Below are 20682 nucleotides of genomic sequence, written 5' to 3'. Positions count from 1 at the left end.
TATATATATATATATATATATTACCATTGTGTATATCGATGAGATCAAAGATTGATTTAGTGTCCTATCTGATGGCGGCAAAGATCATATTAGACGACATCTGCAGATCGAAAATATGATCTATTAATAATTCATGCACACAACCTATCATATGAGGTATGTATAACACAAACTTAATTAATTGTGGGCAGTTTACTTAGAAAGGAAGAAGTTGTATTTAAATTAGCCACCTATTTTCTTTCTTATTTAGGCAAATCTTGCGGGGCCGTGTTACCGGGATTTGGCTAATTGAAAGCCGCACAATTGCGTTTATGATTATGTCATTTTGGTGCCCACACAAAATGCCAAGTTGCGCTATGAAATTGTCAATAATAACACATATTAATATAATCCAAGATATTTCCTATGGGCTTTGCCGCTCCAATACACTCCACATAAAGGCCAAAACTATGTCCTCCAATCACAAATGGACACCCTCCCTTACCCCACCATCCCAATATTATGCTTCATTTATTGGTATGATTTGATGCAATGCTAAATTTGGCGCATATTATGATATAAACAAATATTTATTTAGTTAATATGCCGAAAATATACATTATGGATGCATAAAATGAAAAATAAAATCGGTATTTTTCATTTATATTATGTTGCCACAATCCAATATATTTTCAAATAGTTGGCCCCACCATAAACACACTTAACTACTATATTTCTTGCACCACCACTCACTTCTTCTCTCAAAGTCCTCTCCTCCTTCTCCTCCTCCTCCTTGCACCTAGCAAACAACCTCCTCTCCTCCTTCTCCTCCTCTTCGGACCGCCACGGTCGCCGCCGCGATTTGCTTTTAAAACTCGAAGGCGCAATTGCAATATACTTTTAAGAGTCACCTAAAACTTAAATTCCTTTTGTTGCTTAGTCCCTTTGTTTATTGTCCCCTTAACAACTTTTGCCTCTCGGGCGAAACCAAGTAAATTGATTGGTAATTCACCGTATATGTGTTACAAATAGCCCCGTCACTCAAACCTTCCACCATTTAATCTTGATTTCCCATCTCCAATGGAGGAAAAACCCACGAAAAAGGCTCAAGAAAACCACCATCTCAGCAATGGATCCGCAAGAAACATCATCTTCGACAAGTACGAGATGGGGCGGCTCCTCGGCCAGGGCACCTTCGCCAAGGTTTACCATGGCAGAAACCTCTGTACCTCCGAAAGCGTCGCCATTAAAGTCATCAACAAAGATCAGGTCAAGAAAGAAGGGATGATGGAACAGATCACCCGAGAAATCTCTGTCATGCGATTGGTTCGCCACCCGAATGTGGTGGAGATCAAAGAAGTGATGGCCACGAAGCAGAAAATCTACTTTGTCATGGAATACATAAAGGGCGGCGAGCTTTTCGCCAAAGTCGCCAAAGGGAGGCTGAAAGAAGACGCGGCGAGGAAGTACTTTCAGCAGCTGATTAGTGCTGTGGACTTCTGCCATAGCCGCGGGGTCTCTCACAGAGACTTGAAGCCCGAAAATCTACTTCTCGATGAGAATGAAAACCTCAAAGTTTCCGACTTTGGGCTGTCCGCTTTGCCGGAGCACCATCTGAACGATGGGCTTCTACACACGCAGTGTGGAACTCCGGCTTACGTTGCCCCTGAAGTTCTCAGGAAAAAAGGGTACGATGGTGCGAAATCTGATATTTGGTCATGTGGGGTGATTTTATACGTTCTTTTAGCAGGATTTTTGCCATTCCAGGACGAGAATCTGATGAAGATGTACAGCAAAATTTTCAAATCCGAATTCGAGTTCCCCCCGTGGTTCTCGTATGATGCAAAGAAACTCATTTCCAGGCTCCTGGTCGCCGATCCACAGAAGAGGATCGCCGTTCCGGGGATCATGAAAAACCCCTGGTTCTGCAAAGGATTCAACAGGCCGGTCGCCTTTTCGATCCCAGAACCAGCGAACGAAGCTCCATTGGAGCGATACGATGAAGAACAGAGTAAAGAATCGGAGCTGAAGAGATCGAAATCTTCTCCCCCTTTCTACAACGCATTCGCATTCATATCATCGATGTCATCTGGGTTCGATTTATCTAACCTGTTCGAGAACCGGACGAGGTCCGGCACTCTCTTCACTTCGAAAAGCTCCGCCTCCGCGATCATGACGAAGCTCGAGTCGCTGGCCAAGAAGACCAATTTCAAGATGGTTTGCAACAAGGATTTCAAGGTGAGGATGCAGGGCTCGTCGGAGGGGCGGAAAGGGAAGCTGGCCGTGACGGCGGAGGTGTTCGAGGTGGCGCCGGAGGTGGCGGTGGTGGAGTTCTCGAAGGCGGCGGGGGACACTCTCGAGTACCGGAAGTTCTGCGAGGAGGATGTGAGGCCCGCCTTGAAAGACATAGTCTGGAGTTGGCAAGGGGAGAACAGTGTTCCGGGGACTGACATGTAATTTTAGCCTCGGGTCCGAGGCTAAAAGAGTCCTTCCATGGTAAATTTAAACCAATTTTGTAAAAAAAATTTGCGTTAGCTTTTTATCATGTTTGTGACTTGTTATCTGTGGGGTATATTAATTCCTACTGTAAATATTGGTTTACTTTGTCTTAATGAAGAAATCGAGTATATGAAATGACCATTTTAACCCATGTTTAGTGTAGTTTATAAAAGATAGAGAGTGTTTGCAATAGATTCAGATTTTGTAGAAGTGATTAATTTATAAATTATAAAAAAGTTAAGAAAAATTAATAGTTGGTAGTGTTTGAAAACAAATGTGAAAATCTAAAAATCAAAGTTGGGTAATGTTTGATAAATAAGTGATTAGAGTGATTTTAACAATGACCTTTTTATTAAAATCACTTTTGGAGAATTATAATCACCACATGACTAGCTTTTGGATTTCAATTAAGTTAAGTATAAGCTAACACATGATCTAGGTTTAAGAAACACACAAAATTATTTTTTTAAGCCAAAAGCTAACAATCATTTTTTTTTAATGATTGCAAACACTCATTAAAGTTTCGAAACAAAATCTCAGGTTCGAAAATCAAATGTAACAAAATACGTAACTGAACGAAATTCCAATAAAATTAGAATGACCATTTTACCCTTTCGACGATCAATATTTATAATTTTTTAGTTGCAAGTGTGTGAAAAAAAAATTAAGTGAAAGTAATGGACTGAATGAATATTCGAGTGATAAAGTCATTCAACATCTTCCACTAAATTTACACAAAGTACGAACATGTATATTTAATACATTTGATTTAATTAATTTATATTTCTTAAGAAAGTTAACGTAATATTTTAATGGGTTATTCAAATTATGAGCGACGCATCAATTGACAAAAAAAAATGTATTCAAACATCCAAATCCATGGAAAATTCGATGTTCCCTTAAAGAAATTGTCTTAAAATGGTAGCTCCGATTGAAAATTTCCGAATTTTAATGTAAAGATATTTAAATATTTCTATATCGTCTCACTTTATTTGATTTCATAAGTCAGTTTGAAACCTACAATTGTGTAGTTGAAGTATTGGTAATGTCGATTAGGGATGAGAAAAAAATACCGAATTTTTGGTATTTCGAGGTTATCGTACCGAAAAAATACCAAATTTATCGGATTTTTGGTATATCATTTTTTTTTGGTATGGTACGGTAACGGTACCGACTTTTTCGGTACGGCATCGATATGAAATTTGAAAATTTTGGTATATACCGGTATATCGATATACCGAAATATTATATACAAATTTAAAAATATATAATATTTTTAAACAATAAATTTATAAATTATAAAAAAATATAAGGTATTTTTTCGGTATTAAACGGTATATATATAAAAAAAATTAATTACCGTAATTTTTGATACGATATATGGTATGATATATATTTTTTGGTACGATATGATATGTCATCCCTAATGTCGATTATGTTGTGCTTTTATTCCATTTGTGTTTGGTCGTGTCACACGATATTGCTATGAATTTGAAATCGAATATCGGATACACAAATAAAATTATATAAATCCTATTAAGTAAAAGTTGAACCCGAATTCCCAATTTTGGGAAATCAGTTTTAATTATAGTGTAATTAAAATTTAAGTGAAGTTAATGATGCAATATACTACGAGTCTACCAGGGGATATCGCAATAAGTAAAGTACCTAATGAGATTATGAGAATATTCATGAACAACATATAAAATAATGAATAATTTTTAACAATATCTCTCCATGGACCAACAACACAACCCTACAATTATTATTATGCTAGTTGTTGATTTTAAGAAGTCTAAGCTAACAAGTTAACTAAGTTGGCTCTATTTGGAAAATCGACTTTAATTTGTCACTAGTCTGGTTCATTCTATCGATCTTTTATCACTTTATTATTAATACACATCCAAGTAATAATAATTATGAGAAATAAACAAATCTAATTATAAACTATACGGTTGGCCACCAATCCCAACATATATGGGAGACACTTCTAAGGTCATCTTCAATGCAATACCAAATTTAGGGATGACAATGGGGTGGGTCTAAATCCGCCCCCGCATTAAACCCGCCCCGACGGGGCGAGTCTAGACCCGCCAAATCGGGTTCACAAGCGGGTCCGAGGCGGGTCTCGGGTTTGGCCAAACCCGCCCCAGATCCGCCCCGCCAAAGTATTATATATATATAAATTAAAAATATTCATGTATATATATAAATATAAAATATATATGTAATATTAATAATATATAATTATATTATTATACTAAATAATTAATATTTTATCCATAATTTGAATGTGTAATATTATTGGATTGAAATGAATTTATTTTATTATGATATGTTTAGTATAAAAATAAATCATTATAATGTTTTTAGCTAATAAATATTAATTAATTACAAGTTAATAAATTTAAACTTGTGAGAATAAATTCTTTTTTGTATTAAATATTATAAATATATTTTTGAAATTAAATTTAATGATATTTGTTAATTTTTAAACTTTTTATTTTTTTATTTTAATAAATTTAAAATTATTTAATTTATGGCGAGTCCAACCCGAATTGGATCCGCCAGGTTCGCGGGGCGGGGCGGGGCGGGTCCAAAGGGAGGCGGGGCGGGTCCCGGGTTTAGCCAAACCCGCTCCATTGCCATCCCTAACCAAATTGGTGTTGCATTTTATACTCCAGCGCTATGGTTGGAGTAGTGGTGCAACACTGTTGCTCTACGCTATTCTTTTTTTTTTTTTTGTTTCTAATTAATTCTTTAAGTATTTAAATAAATAAAATTATAATTCATAAAATAAATAATAACTTTAAATATTTTAATAAATAAAATTAAATATTTTAATATTTTTCTTAAAATATATGTAATTAAAAATTTTAATTCATTAATATTTTTATATAGAAATTATTATTTTAGATATTATTGATATTTTAATTATTGTATTTAAAATATTTTGTGGAATAAATTAGTTGTTGTGAATAAAATAATAAAGAATATTTCGAGAATATTTTTTTTAGTGTAAAGCTTAAAGTTATTGGGTTGGAGATGAGTGTTGTATTTGGTGTAAGAATTACACTATTTTAAATTTAGTGTTGCACTTAAATAGCGTAATGGGTTGGAGATGACCTAATACTTCACATTAATCATGAACAATTAAATGGAAAATAAAAATTTTTTTAAAAAAGAAAAAAAAAATACAATAAAATACGGGTCCTGACCCGGATTAATTTTCATACGATCGAATTAATTGTGCGTGGCCCATGACCCTGGGATGCACTAAATCTCCTTTGAAATTTGAATCCAATAATCCATTAAGGATTAGGATTAGTCAACATCCGATTAGACAAATGTCACAATATTATTGCGCGTGATTGGGCACAGTCCATAATTTTAATTAAATTACCTTTATAATTAAAAACATTTAAATTTATTTTTCACTTCTACATGTATGCATTATTGCATTGTTAAGGAAAACACTATAGAACCAATTCAATACATCTCTACAAATACAATATGTAAAAAAGGTTGAGACTTGAGACCTCGCTCTAATTCGTATTATTATTTTACGAAAATACCTTAAGTCTTTGATCAACTTAAAAAAAGATAGTTTTTAGATTCATCAACAAAATATAAAAACTTTATTTTTATAATTTACTTCAGACAAACAAACGTATAAACACCCGACGTATTTGTGTTGAAAAATGCACGAAATCTTGTAGCACTATGAAAGTCTTATCAAACATTAACACTATGCTTTTAAAACATGTATTCCAATTTAAAACTATTTTATGTATATTATTGATAACTTATTCATGTGTTTTGAATGATAAAATTAGAAAATAAGTATATTTTTAGACCGCAAAATTTGAATACTTTGAACCTAAACTTGTAATCGGCCACCTATACCATAAGAATCGGAGTCGGGCCCCATTTTGTGGGTTAGATAATATTATTGTTACCATTGTGGGGATAAAGAAATGTAGTGCCCATCAAATAAGGAGGTCCCTCAAAATTAAATTTATTCATGGTACAGCTGCCATAATAGAGTACCATAACACGCGTACACAATTCTCGACACTTCTTTTTCAAAAATTAAATTATAATAAAAAAATTATAATAAAATAAACTAAAATAAATTTCTATTTACTGCACACTTAGCTTCCAGCATCTACTACACTTAAATTAATAACAATTAATTTGTAATTTGTTTTTTTATGGCGTAATACATAATACGTGGCTGGCTGATGATTGGAGTATATGCTTCGTATGGAAAAAAACAAGGCCGTATTCATACCATGCATAATTGACTTTTAACATCTTCGATATACACTATTATTTGATGTATACATACTGATGGAAAATGGGGTTTTTTTCCCCACTAATCGACGAAATTATTATTGTGTTTTTTGTTTTTAAAAATACTTTCGTGTAATGAAATAGAGATATTCTTTCGTAAAAATGTCCCTATTTTAATAGATAAATTTATTTGGAGTTTGATCATTCTTAGATGTTCAAGGATTAGGATTCAGTGTTTTTAATAAATTCGATACATTTGTTGTCTGATATTATAAATAAAAATAATAAGGATTATGAGATGATATATTTTAATGCATCATAAAAGTTAGCATGAGATCGTCTCCTACAAAACTTATTTATAATTTATAACCATTATTATTATGAGTCAAATTCATTTGATAATACGTGTAGGGTCGAGCGATTTTCAATAATAAAAAAATAATATCTTATGATTATGATTATAATTATGATGTGATTTGAATTTGTTACTTTACATCAGGTCAAATGACAAGCTTTTATCCCTTTTTATTTATTTTTTTTAAAAAAATCTTAGGATAATAATAATAATAATTATTATTATTGTTATTATTATTAAAAAAAATATGCCAAGTACTATATAATGATAAAAATTTACTTGGTATGTGCCCTCTAAAATATTCGTCAGTTCTTTCTAGCTGTATATATTACGATTAGGATTAGATTAATTACAATTATCTTTATATCAAGTACGCGTTTTTAAAAATATCATCTCGAATCATGGGTTGCCTTATCGTATTTTTATATCATAACAATAAAGAGATAGTAAGGTTCACTTTATAAAATTATGATACCCTAATCTTTCTTCATCATTAGAATAATATCGAGCAAAAAATATTTTACTAACATCAATAATCGATATTAATGATGTAATTCAAGATTACACTAAATACATACCGCATGTTTTTGAGCAAAATATATATATACTACATTTTGATTGTTTTTTAACGTTCACGATTATTTCTAGGAGCCATTTCTCTCGGATAATTGAACAATTTGTAGCTACGAGAATTTAAGGTGTGAATAATATATCGACTCTTTTATCAATAGTAGGAATCAAGCACCATCACGTTAATCATCTTTTGACCCACTTAAGCGATCAACCTTAAACCTCACATTCAACTCGAGATAATATCATAATATTCAAATTTAATATATTTACGTCAAATTTTTTTCGAGCAGCTCGCATTTACCACCTACACATATATAATGTCGCTCATTAATATAAACCAACCAAACTTCATATTTACAATATTCGGTTCTTTAGCTTGTGAATAAGTTTGTGAGTCATGAATATATTCGGTAAATAAAACTCGAGCTCAGAAAAATTATAAATTAGACGAACTCAAACATTCAAGAATTCGACTTGTATTTCTCGATTACATCTCGGATCATATCTTCTCTATTTTTATTTAAATTACGAAATAATCTTCGCCGCATCAATTCTACCTACAAAAACTGATGTAACCACGAAACGCATATTCCGGAGCGCTGGTGTAACATTATTGGGATGAGATGGGGATGTGTAAGACTTCATATCCCCTCAAACGTTTTTGGATAGTTTGGTGCCATTTCGACCAATAGGTGGACAACACTTTGCACACCTAGTTTGGACCAATTTAATCGACTTGAATGTTTTGCCTAATGTGGCCCGCTAAGGGTTACATTCGGTGAGAAGTGTGGCATCACGTGGTTCTGATAAAGAAACATACCAATCCGACAAAAGGAAAAGGAATGAGATGTATATTGAGACAAATTCAAGAAGATGGAAGATGTATATTGGGGATCTATCGATGTTACTCCATTCGTGTAGATCCAAATCTTAAATTTTTTCTACACGCGAGATGTTCTCGTGAAAAAAAAAAAAGAAAGAAAAAGCAGTCAGATCTAGCATATGAACAGTGTCAATGTGCTAGTATCGACATAACTGAGATCGGAAGGGTATTTTTGTCAATGCTAGCATACTTCTCGTCCAACTTCGATATCTAAATATAACTGATTTGATCATGTGATTGGATTTGTGGACGTTGTTGTTTGTAAGCGGGTTTAAACTTTTTGAGAATATTGACAAAAACTATAAAAAAACATTATTTCATTTGAGTTAGAGGTCGTCGCAGAATCCACGTTTGTTAAGATTCAACAACGATGGAAGACGACGATAAGATTATATTTTCCATGCCATGTACGGGCGGAATGTTGCGCAAATCGGCAAATTCCCATTATACATATGCAATAGACTCTAACTAACAAATCACATAGTATAATTGGAAAACAAACCATAGGAATATATCACATTAGGGTCATAAACCAAGATAACATCATGAATTACTAAAAGGCCCAAACGGTGAAGAGTTTAGGCCCAATAACAGTAAAGTCTAGGACTGAATACGGATGGGCTCATCAGTTTGGGCTGGAATTGAGAGGTGGCCTTTTTCTTGTAGGCTTTTGACTGAATCATACAGACTCTGCTTCACTGGTGTGAACTCCAAGCCCAAATCCTTAAGCTTTTGATTGGAGAATTTGTAAGGTTTCTTCCTCGGGTTCTTTTCATCTGAACACCTGTATTCAAAATTAAAATAAAATGAACATGTAAAATAAAATTCGCAAGCATGATTTTCGAGGTGCATTCTGACCGAAAGATTTGAGAATCGTTGAATTTCATGAATTTGAAATCCACCATCTTCCATTTTGAATTCGTTTATTAAGATCGAAAGAAATAATTGCAATCACTAAAAAAACGTAGTAGTTATTGGATTTTGTTTTTAAGAAATTCAGTTTTGTGTTTTTTAAAAACAAAATTATGTATTAGTTTCTATTTAATTTAACTGAAATTCAAAAGTCGTTGAATGTTGATTCTATAGTAAAAAATTAATATCAAAATAACTTATTTATCAAACATCGCTCCACTTTTGATTTTTACCTTCTCACTTTGATTTTCAAACACTATTCATTTCTAATTTTTAATTTATAATTATAATAACTAGCTTCACATTCTAATTAAAGAATTCCATCAAAACACAATTCTAAATGAAATTAGAGGCTATTAGAAATCAAATTAAGGGGGCATAAATCATAATTACGCATTCAAGATTTCGAACTTGAAATTGAAGAATGGGTAGGAACTGATATGGTCCAAGACTCGCATGTCACGTAGATACCCATACATTCAACATCACCAACAACCAAAAATTAAAACAAAAACGTATTAAAATTAATTTTTTTTAAAAATATATATATAGCTATTTAGAAAGAAAATGTGTCACCAAGAAAATGGTGGGGTTCAATAGGTGACTCAAGAGTCAAGTGCTCATTGACAATGACATGGTAGTTGGTGAGGACTCTCTCTATTCACTCGTTTTAATTGGACAAATCAAGTCATAACACTTGTTTTCCTTTAGCTTAATAATAAAGTTATTTCTCTAATAGCATGTGATTCAATAAGTCTAAAATTATCATATCAAAAGTTCATATAACAACACTATTTTTATGGAAAATGTAGGAAACTTACTTCAACGGAACCGGATACTCCGGGAAGAACTTGGCGAGAATGTCCACCACCTCGGCGCGGTGGAGCACGCTCTCAGCGCAAAGGTGCCGCCCCGATGCCGCCGGTGACTCGAACAAGAGTATGTGTGCCAATGCTACATCCTTGACATGGACATAGGCTTGGACAGAGTTAGCATAAGTTTTTGCGGAGCCAGTTAAGTACTTGAGAATGTGGAGAACACTAGCATTAACGGTAGGCTGCAACAGTGGGCCGAGCACTAACACAGGGTTGATTGCTACGAGGTCCACTCCTAGCTCCTTAGCTGTATCCCATGCTGCTTGTTCAGCCACGGCTTTTCCATAGCAGTACCAATTCTAAATTATAGGAAATTACAAAATTAATAAAAATAATAATATAATATGCTCATATTTGAAATTATCGAATTCAAACTAAACAAGTTTGAATTTCTTTTCAAGCAGAGTTCAAACTAAGTTATTTTGTTCGATGGTTTGTTAGTCAACGGAGAGTACTATTTTGAAAATTGGTTCGGTTCGATCTGATTCATGTCACACTAGACATTAATAGATGGTATGTAGGTATTAATACGACGGAATTATCATGTGTGCAACCTTAGTATTTTTACAGAAATCGAGGTCACTCCAGCAAGATTCATCCACAACTTTGTCAGGGGCTCTGTTTGGGTCCATGTACACGGCGCCGATCGACGAGGTTAACACGACGCGGCGGACGTTGGCCTCCGCCGCGGCGGTTATCACATTCTTGGTCCCAACCACCGCGGGCTCCACCATTTGTTCCTGAATCACACAATTATATTGTGGATCACATATTAGACATGCTTGTATACATACATACATACATAAAGTAAAATAAATATAATTAGTTGTGGTTGTCTAGAAAATAACTTTTGCTAGTATTTTACTTAAATGACAGTCACACGCTAATCAGACATTTCGTGATTCTCATAAACTCTTTCTTCAAATAAATTGAAATATTTGACAAGATAATATTTCTTTCTACATAAAAAATTTAAATATATCTATAAAATATATTGAGTTGTTTGCTCTTTTGAGAAGGTGGCCCTACCAATAGCACCTCCAGTACCGATGCCACTTTTGATCCCATTATTTATTTTTAATTGAGAAAAGAGTGAAGATTACTTCAGCATAGTTTTTCATAACCATACTTAACACATAAAATATAAAAATAAATTTAATAGAAATTTTATAGCAATGGAATTGATTGAGATATTTGGTGGAATTTTTAGAGTTTGGATTATTTTGAATTAGAACAAAGAAATGTACTTTATATTATTAATTAAGTTGAAAGATTTGTGAACTGTGACAAGAAAAGAAATATAGGAACAAATTTAAAGCATTTTCGAAATATAAAAGACTTCACGAAAGCTTACGGGATCATCGGTGACGGGTGATGCAGTGTGGAAAACACCATTGCAGCCATTAATGGCTGCGCGTAAGCTCTCATAATCATCAAGATTCGCCTTGCACAGAATCAGCCTCTCATCGGCGCCTTCCAGCTCCCTCAAATGTGCATTCTTCGGGTCATCTACGAGCCAACGTGAATAAATGAAGTTCAAACAATATAATACATCGTAATTCCATGCAAAAATGCAGGAAAAAAAATATTTTTTCACCTGGATTTCTGACAGTGCCTCTTACTGTATATCCCTTTTCAAGAAGCAGCTTGACGAGCCAAGAAGCAATGAATCCGCCTGCGCCGGTGACGCATACGACATCTCCGGGAACCGTCGGCATGGCTTCGGTGGTGGTTGCGGCGGAGGAAAAGGGTGGCGGAAACAGGAAAGTTGTTTGTGGAGAAAGGGAGTGATGATGGATGGGGTTTGGAGAAAAGTGTGGGGAAATGGTTTGTATTTATAAACAGAAAAAAAAAAAGAAAAAGAAAATATTTTAACCACTTCACCAACCCCGTTTGCGATAGAAAATTATTTTACATAAATTACTTTCCTTTTTGGAGTCTCGCTAAATAAGAATCTATTTCAAGAAAAGAATACCCATATCTCGATTTATTTCCCCTCCTTTTCAAGGGGCAACTTGACTTACGCTAGTGGGGTTGTTAAATGATGTTTGTGTTGGATTCTTCTTTTTTTTTTCCACAAAAATGTTGGATTCTTCTTTTTTTTTTTCCACAAAAATTTATGTGAGATGATCTTACAATTAATTTTGTAAGACAGATCTCCTATTTGGATTACTCATGAAAAGTATAATTTCTTATGCCAAAAGTATTGCATTTATTGTAAATATGAATAGGGTTGACACGTCTCACAAGAAACCTACTATTTTATGTTATATTCGAAGTTTTGTTTTTGACATGTCATTATCAAATTTTAGTTGTTGTATCTTTAACATATACTTTAAATTTTTATTGAAATGTGAAGGACTCATCACATCTAATGATATCGAAACATAAGAAATGTATATTTACTTCGAGTGACTGGAGCATAAAATTAGTCACAAAACACTTATGAGACAGTCTCAAGAAGAATATTTTAATTGATCATTGTAGATTTGGATTGAATAAACCTAATCTCACATGAAATATACTAAAGTTTAGGCCGTGATTCTTTTTGATTTGGAGTAGGTTGATATTTGAATTTGTGGTGTTTATCGTCATACGTTTCATGACGACCCCAACTTTAATCGTCAGAATTTAGTTACATTTAAATATAAATTCTGAAGGACAAAGTAGAAAATCATTTAATGGATAATTGAGTTTTGAATGAATTCTTTCACCACAAAACGAAAGTATATAATTTATCAATTTATTACATGAGCGTATTTGTCTTCTTCGATACTTGCATATAATAAGCTCACGCAAGTTGCCAATTAACATAACGGACAATCTCGTGTAAACATACTCAGAAGCCTTTATTGACTGTTATGAAATTTATGGCGAGCAAATTAAAATCGTTTGATTCGTGAGATATGATGATTAAAAAAAAGGTATGATTATCCAATATTCTTATTGGTACTCGAATCCACGGCTACTTCCAATCATGCGGAATGTTTGTTTTCCCTCTACTCATTCGATAAGAATAACGTCCCTTAAAATATGGATAAGATTATAAGAATGTGCAAAGCCAAACTTCCAATTTTATTGCAGGACAAATTGAACATAAAAATATATATATTATAACGATAATATTTACTAGGATCTCTCAATCATTAATCCCTCGGGAGTTCCAAATCAGTGTGTGTGTGCGTGATTAATAAGATTAAGACATCCATTCTATCGTAGAATGAAGGGAGGATGCCATATCGAAATACGACAATGCATAATTTGTTGTACCTAACAATATGAATATTAATGAAATTAAATCAATTAACATATATATGATACAATTCTTCGAAATTTACTTGAAATGTTGGAATCATGGACATCAAATTTGACGTGTGGTCATACAAGAAATAGTACATAAGCTTAGGGATGAATTTTTGGTATATCGTACCAAAAATATCGGTATGAAAAAATTCATACCGGTACCGATATCAAAATTTTGATATGAAAAAAAATTCATACTGATATCATACAAATACCGAAAAAAAAATTTGGTATACCGAATAAATGTCTGTATATCGAAAAAAATTCGGTGCAATATCCTAATAATTCGATATTTTGGTACCGTATGCCACCTCTAAATAAACCCACTAAAATATGCAAATCGCTATGGATCGGAGTCAGCATTTCATGTTTCAAAGTCTCACCAACCATGAGTACTACTTTTCTAGTCACAATACGAGGACTACATTAATTTATGTACAACATAGAATTCTAGCCACACCTCTTAAGAAGATTCTTAAAAAGAACGAGTTTAATTATCCTAAATAAAATCCAAACCAAAAGAAACATGCACACTTGCGGGTGAAATGGTTTGGTTTAAATCCCCATCCTTAGCCAACCTCATGAACGTCTTTTAATTGGGATGGACCAGTTGATATGGTTTGGTTTAAATCCTGGTCATCAGCCAAACTCAATGCACTCAGAATCGAGATTATTGCCCAAGGCTTGTTAGCCTAATGGCACCAATCTCTAACAATTGGGAGAGGTCTTGAGTTCAAAATCTTGTAAATCCACCAACCCCCAATATTAAAAAAAAAGAAAAAAAAAGAAAAAAAAGAGGAATCGATATTATTAGGTTGAGTTCATGCTAACAATAATAATACCCTCCGGCCTCCATAATCCAATGGTCTACATTGTTATGGGAGATGTTACGATTGGTTTTGTTTTCGTCTTCCTTGTATCAAAATGTAGTTCACCTCCATGATTCTCCAAGGCAACCCTTGACGAGACAATTATTTCATGAGTCATGCTAGACATATATTTGGATTGACATAGATGTCATTTTTATTTTTATTTTTTTCCTTTCAAGAGTCATCGATAATTAAAATCTAAAAAAAAGAATTTAATGGTAATTTTTGTGATTATCATGTAAAATGTAAACCTATGTGTAATCTAAAGTATACATACACGGCCAGAGTTTTTCTTATTCTTTCATCTCTCTCTTAGGTATTGTTTGATAGCTACGATGAGATAAATAATACATAAATAATTAAGTAATATAATATAATAAATTAATAAATAAATAATGATAATGAATATATTATTTGATTTGATTAATGAATTGTAGTTTATTTGATTTGATTGATTAAATTTTATGTAAAAATGATAAGTTATCATTTTGTCTTTTTAACAATAAATAAAATATGAATAATATTATTTATAAGGGATAATATAGAAATTTAAATTAAATGATTTGATTGATGTAAGATAAATAATTAGTGATTTGATTGATGTAATATAAATAATTAATAGATGAATAAGTAATATAAAGAGAAGAACGTGAGATTTAATAAGATGAATTATACACGGATTAATAATATAGACTACCAAAAATCGTCCAGCATCGATCGATGGCTATCAATATTATATATATATATATATATATATATATATATATATATATATTAGCGAGTCGTGGCACATGCAAGTTGCAACACGTGTAATCCGTACAAAATATAATAAATTTTTTCTTCAATTGTATTTAAAGTTATCAAATTTGGAATTAAATTGATAGAATCACCTTTTGAAATTGAAGTGACAGAAAACAAGAGGTAGGATGGAAAGAGATTTGTTAGTAAAAAAAAAATGTAAATGAATCAAATCGTCCGTGCTCTATTCAAAATTCAATTACATAAAAGCTCGTTTGATGAGACTCATTAAGATAACCGAATCAAACTACTGAACATCTTCCCTAAGATATAAATCAACTCGGTTAGTTAGATGTTATCTAGCACTATCTTGACAATAAAAAAAATAGTTTTGATAATTATTTTATAGATTTCATACGTTCACTTATAAAAATATAGAAAAATTTATAAATTTATTTATAATTTATAATAAGAATAAAATTACAAATTTAAAAATTTATTTTTTCTCCAACTATATAATTTACTTTTTATTAAATTAATTAAATATAATAAATATCTAAACTTGTATCAATAATTTTAAGCTCATTTATGCTCGAATGATATCATTAACCATAAAAATATTACTTAAATAAAGCTCGACTTGATTAATATTCAAGAATTCGATTCTACTGCATTCGGTTAAATGAAAATACCATAACCATTTTTAGTTTGGAACCCAAAATTCATACCATGACGCCAAACCAAGTTGTTGGTATAAGAATGATAGCTGAATTGCTACCCAAGGCCACGAATGGCACACAAGGTAATAAAATGAAGCCACTAAGCATTTTATCACGAGCCATTAAGGACATTAATGATCCTCTATTTTATCAAACATATCAAAGGATATTGCTACGTATTTAGTTACTATTATTTGGATGAACACGATTACAACAAGAAATGAGACGAGTTTTAATCGATGGTGTGCTTAGTTATTGTTTCATAGAAACAACTATAACATTTTCCGCAGAGACCATGCAATGCACTTGCAGTTTCAGAGGTTTCTTTATCAAGGAAAAGATATCAATTACCATGTTCATACAGATATTAAAACGAGAATTTCAAAAAACATTAAACCAGAATAACATCAAACTAAAAAACCACAGGGAAAAATTCTGTAACTCGCGGAATCATAAACAGCCAATCAAAAATTTTCCAGGGAACATATCGAACAGATAAATGGGGCTTCCACGATCAAAATCCTCAACACATGTTAGGGAATTTATCTTCACTGATGATCATTCAGTGAGACTTGACATACTCTTGAACGATGTGGAGGCCTTCACTTTCCTCGCCAAAATCCTACGTGGGAAAAAAAATGAACAATCGAGACCTACATTAGGGAGAACCCCCCTTGAAAAAGTATGAAACCATAGGTTTGGACATACTACCTTCACAACAACACAAGAGGCCCCGACAACTTTCCTCGCCTTTCCTTCCGAATCAATCTTGCACAACTGCAAAAGTGACAATCAACACTGGAATCAAGTACTATCACATGTGCTCCATGAGAAACAAACAGACAATTGGCTCGAGATCATCCGTCATCACCATTGTCACAGAGAACCAATGATAATAAAAGATAAAAATGAAGCAAATTATACTTACACCAGCCCATTCACCAAGAGACTTGGCACTTGGAACAGTTATCAGGTTGACGTTATGGTCGGCGCACAATGCCTTCACCAACTTGATGTAGTCTGGTTGGTTGCAGTCTTCAGCCAATACACAAAGCTGGGCAGCGTGCTTCTCGATTGCTTTGGCACCTTCATGAAGGCCACGAGTAAGACCCCCATGAGCCTGTGACTTTCTAAGCACGAGTTGCAACGCTGTCATTATGTCCATGGGCTCACCAAGAACTGGTGCAGGTGTCTCCACAACAACAGGCTCTTCTCTGTAAGAGCAAACAATTATATCAACGAAAGTTCAGACTCTGCAAGTAAAGATGCACTTCCTAATAAAACAAGATTACTTCGAGACACCAAACACCAATTTTGAGCCGAAATTTCTTTAACCATCCATTCTGACAATCCACACTCCAAAGTCCAAGCAGTTAACCATATGCACAAGCATGCTATTAATTACAAAATTCTACATTCTAATCATTTTATGAGTGAATGGCGGTATAGGGTTTAACTTTAAGTAGCAACTGAATCAAACTTCACGGATTACAGGGGCGAGGTGGATCGAAGAGATCATAAGGCCCTTTTAAGGTTTTTAACACTAGTAACACATACAAAGGTTAAAACTTTAATTCTACCATCATACCCAGTTAAACTAATTGAAAAGAAAAGAAGAAATACCAAACAAAATCAAAATTTGTCATACTAAATTACGATTATAAACGAAATAATTGTCATGCTGACACCCTCTCGAACAATTATGTATCCAAGAACTGATTACCACAAATACAAAATATTCAATTAAATTTTCATATTTAAATAGCCCATACACGTACCCAGACATTTTATCTTACTGATGCTTCGATCTACACCTGCAATCAAACAAACATGGCAGAAAGGAAATCAACTTTCTACCAACAACAAATCCCAAAAAAAGGAGCAAAATCCATTTTTATCCGAAGGCACTATATAGACAAATATCCAGCTATAACACTCACCTGCGGCAGAAGGCTCAAGAGATCTACACCAAGAGAATCGGCGTCGCGTGAGCTAAAATGAAATGAACGCAGATTTTGTATATTTTCATAGATATATATACGATGAAAAATCATAGCCCTAGCATGGAAGTATGGAATAATGTCTACAGACCAATCGGCCCAAATACTGCTTCGGTGTTCAAACGTAAGGCCCAGCCCAAATACAACCGAAGTTTTCTCAGCCCAGTACACGTACCAGTAACTATCAGTCTATCAGGCCTCGCCCAAAACAAAACAGTATTCATTTTAATATAGTTCGATTCTTTTATATTTTTTAAAGTTAAGAAATTTCGTTAAAAAAATAGATTCAATAATTTTTAAGATTATTAAATTAGTAACAAAATAAGAATATAGTTTCAAAAATGACCTTCAACAAATATTATTTGTGAGATGCGACTTTTGAAAAATAATAATCGAAATGGCCTTCAAGAAAACGTAAAGATCAGACAAATGTTAAAATTGAAAATATTAGATTTCATTTTTTTTTTTAAAAAAAAACTCTTGTCAATATATCGTATTGATTAATTTTGTGAAACGAATAATCTAATTAATCTAACCCGTAAAAAATATTAATGAAAAAATAATTATACAAGTAAAAACATAACTCATGTCGGCCTATTTTCTCCGTGTGACTCTCATGAGATCTGATACCGTCCAATAAAAATTTAAAAACCTACTGTTCAAAATTGGGATGAGGATTATACAAGAATCATTTTGTTAAATTGTAATGCTCAAAATTATTTAATTTTGATCCGAGAATATTTAATTTGAGAATATTTGGAGTTTTGATTTAAATTCTAATATTCTTAAATTATTTAGGATTGAAATTGAATGAAATATAAGAAATTGAGAACTGAATTGCAATTATTGATAACTTGAGGGGCCAAAGTGCAAAATCCTTATTTTGAGCTGGACACTTGTTATTCCTAAGCTTATTCACGTGTGATTCATCAACTTCTATCAGAAAATCAGAGGAATAAAACGAGAGTGCAAGAGCAAAGAAACCAAGTTCATTCTTCATCTTCAAATTGAGATATCTTGAGCTCCGGATATCCGATTTCGATTCCGAAAGATGTTCTGGAATCCTTGCAACGAGACCTTCGACTTGATGTAAGTTTTCTCTTATTTTTGTTTATTTTGTTTAGACATTGATTCTTATCTATTCTTTTTGATGATTTGATTATTGAGAGATTAGAACTCGGGTCGTCACAACAGGTGGTATCAGAGAAAGAAAATTCTGGACTTAGATAGACTGTGAGTGGGGTAGATCGAGTCTTCTGCCTTACTTATTTATGGATTCATGCTATGATTTAATTACATGATTGAATTACATGTTGTAAATGCTAGCATGATTTACTTTCAAGTATTTATTACAAGATGTTGTATTTATTTTATTTGAAAGTATGATTACGATGATTAAGATGCATGCTTACTGGAATATCTGAATCGATAGAGGCATGTATTCTGATGATTTATGACATGCTACCTGATTATCTGAATTAATTGGAAGCATGTTTTATCTGAAGACTGTGATTATTTATTTAAGATTGAATCAGAACCGAGTCTTGATCAGAGGTAAGATGATCAGAGGAGGACTGAGATAAATTTGATGATTTGGTATCCTAACCATTTTGATAATCAGATATGTCTCGAAGACCAGGACGACCTCCTCTTAGACCACAGGTTCCTACTCTTATATCAGAACAGACAGTTCATACTCCACCGACAGTGGTAACACCAATTGTGCCTCAAGCTACAGTCCCGAGTAACGAACAGGGAAGTACTTTGAGAGACATGACCGATATGACTGCAACTCCAATGGAAACACTACTGAAAAGATTTCAATCCTACAAGCCGCCAACCCTGAAAGGTACCGAGAATGCAGTTGAATGTGAAGGATGGCTTGATGATATGGAGATGCTATTTGATTCACTTGATTACGGTGATGAGCGGAGAGTCAGACTCATTGGACATCAGTTGCATGAGGTTGCGAAAAGCTGGTGGTTCACGACTAAGAAAGCTCTGGAGTGTAGAGGAACTGTACTAACTTGGAATGTCTTCAAAATCGAGTTCTACCAACGCTTCTTTCCGGTGTCTTATCGTAAAGACAAGGGTGCCGAATTTGCTAATCTGAGGCAGGGAAACTAAAAAATATTGAAGACTATGTTGCAAAATTCACGACATTGCTACGTTTTGCTCCACATGTTGCAGATAGTGACGAGGCTATAGCTGATCAGTTCATTAATGGACTGAATCCTGATGTTTTTACATTGGTAAACACAAGGCGACCGAATAATTTTGCTGATGCCTTGAACAGTGCCAAAGGAGCGGAAGCTGGTTTGATACAACAGCGAAGAGCTTCGTATGTTGCTCAGCCTCCGAGACAGTCACAACCTTCAGCTCTTCCTCCATCTTTATCTGGAATACATGATGTCTTTCATGTATCGATGCTTCGAAAATATCTTGCTGATGAATCTCATGTGCTTCAATCTGATGAGGCTGAACTCGACGAGACTTTGAGTTATTTTGAAAAGCCAATTCAGATTCTTGATCGTAAGGAGAAGCAACTTCGAACGAAGACTATTCCGCTTGTGAAAGTTCAGTGGAGTCGTCATGGTATTGAAGAAGCTACTTGGGAGACAGAATCAGATATGCGACAAAGATTTCCAGAGATGTTTCAATGATGTGAGTCTCCTTTAGTC

General features: G+C 33.4%; 3 protein-coding genes across 3 annotated transcripts; 1 reads left to right on the top strand and 2 right to left on the bottom strand.

Annotated features, from left to right (window-relative positions):
- The first annotated feature begins 681 nt into the window (after nt 1–681).
- LOC140894403 (CBL-interacting serine/threonine-protein kinase 5-like) lies at nt 682–2617 on the top strand. Its single transcript, XM_073302913.1, has one exon. The coding sequence runs from the start codon at nt 1060–1062 to the stop codon at nt 2434–2436; it is 1377 nt and encodes a 458-aa protein (XP_073159014.1). The 5' UTR covers nt 682–1059; the 3' UTR covers nt 2437–2617.
- Nucleotides 2618–9050: 6433 nt separating this feature from the next.
- LOC140894404 (cinnamoyl-CoA reductase 1) lies at nt 9051–12172 on the bottom strand. The gene is made up of 5 exons (XM_073302914.1): nt 11970–12172; nt 11727–11881; nt 10927–11112; nt 10319–10671; nt 9051–9369 (listed from the first exon to the last, which is right to left on the bottom strand). The coding sequence occupies exons 1-5, from the start codon at nt 12088–12090 to the stop codon at nt 9186–9188; spliced, it is 999 nt and encodes a 332-aa protein (XP_073159015.1). The 5' UTR covers nt 12091–12172; the 3' UTR covers nt 9051–9185.
- A 4130-nt stretch (nt 12173–16302) lies between these two features.
- On the bottom strand, nt 16303–17999 carry LOC140865547 (small ribosomal subunit protein eS12-like). The gene is made up of 5 exons (XM_073270223.1): nt 17942–17999; nt 17780–17815; nt 16930–17215; nt 16713–16778; nt 16303–16623 (listed from the first exon to the last, which is right to left on the bottom strand). The coding sequence occupies exons 2-5, from the start codon at nt 17785–17787 to the stop codon at nt 16564–16566; spliced, it is 420 nt and encodes a 139-aa protein (XP_073126324.1). The 5' UTR covers nt 17788–17815; nt 17942–17999; the 3' UTR covers nt 16303–16563.
- Nucleotides 18000–20682: the final 2683 nt, after the last annotated feature.

Source organism: Henckelia pumila, chromosome 4, assembly GCF_033568475.1.
Source record: "Henckelia pumila isolate YLH828 chromosome 4, ASM3356847v2, whole genome shotgun sequence".
NCBI classification, from domain to species: domain Eukaryota; kingdom Viridiplantae; phylum Streptophyta; class Magnoliopsida; order Lamiales; family Gesneriaceae; genus Henckelia; species Henckelia pumila.
This window is presented reverse-complemented; position numbering and strand designations above follow the sequence as displayed.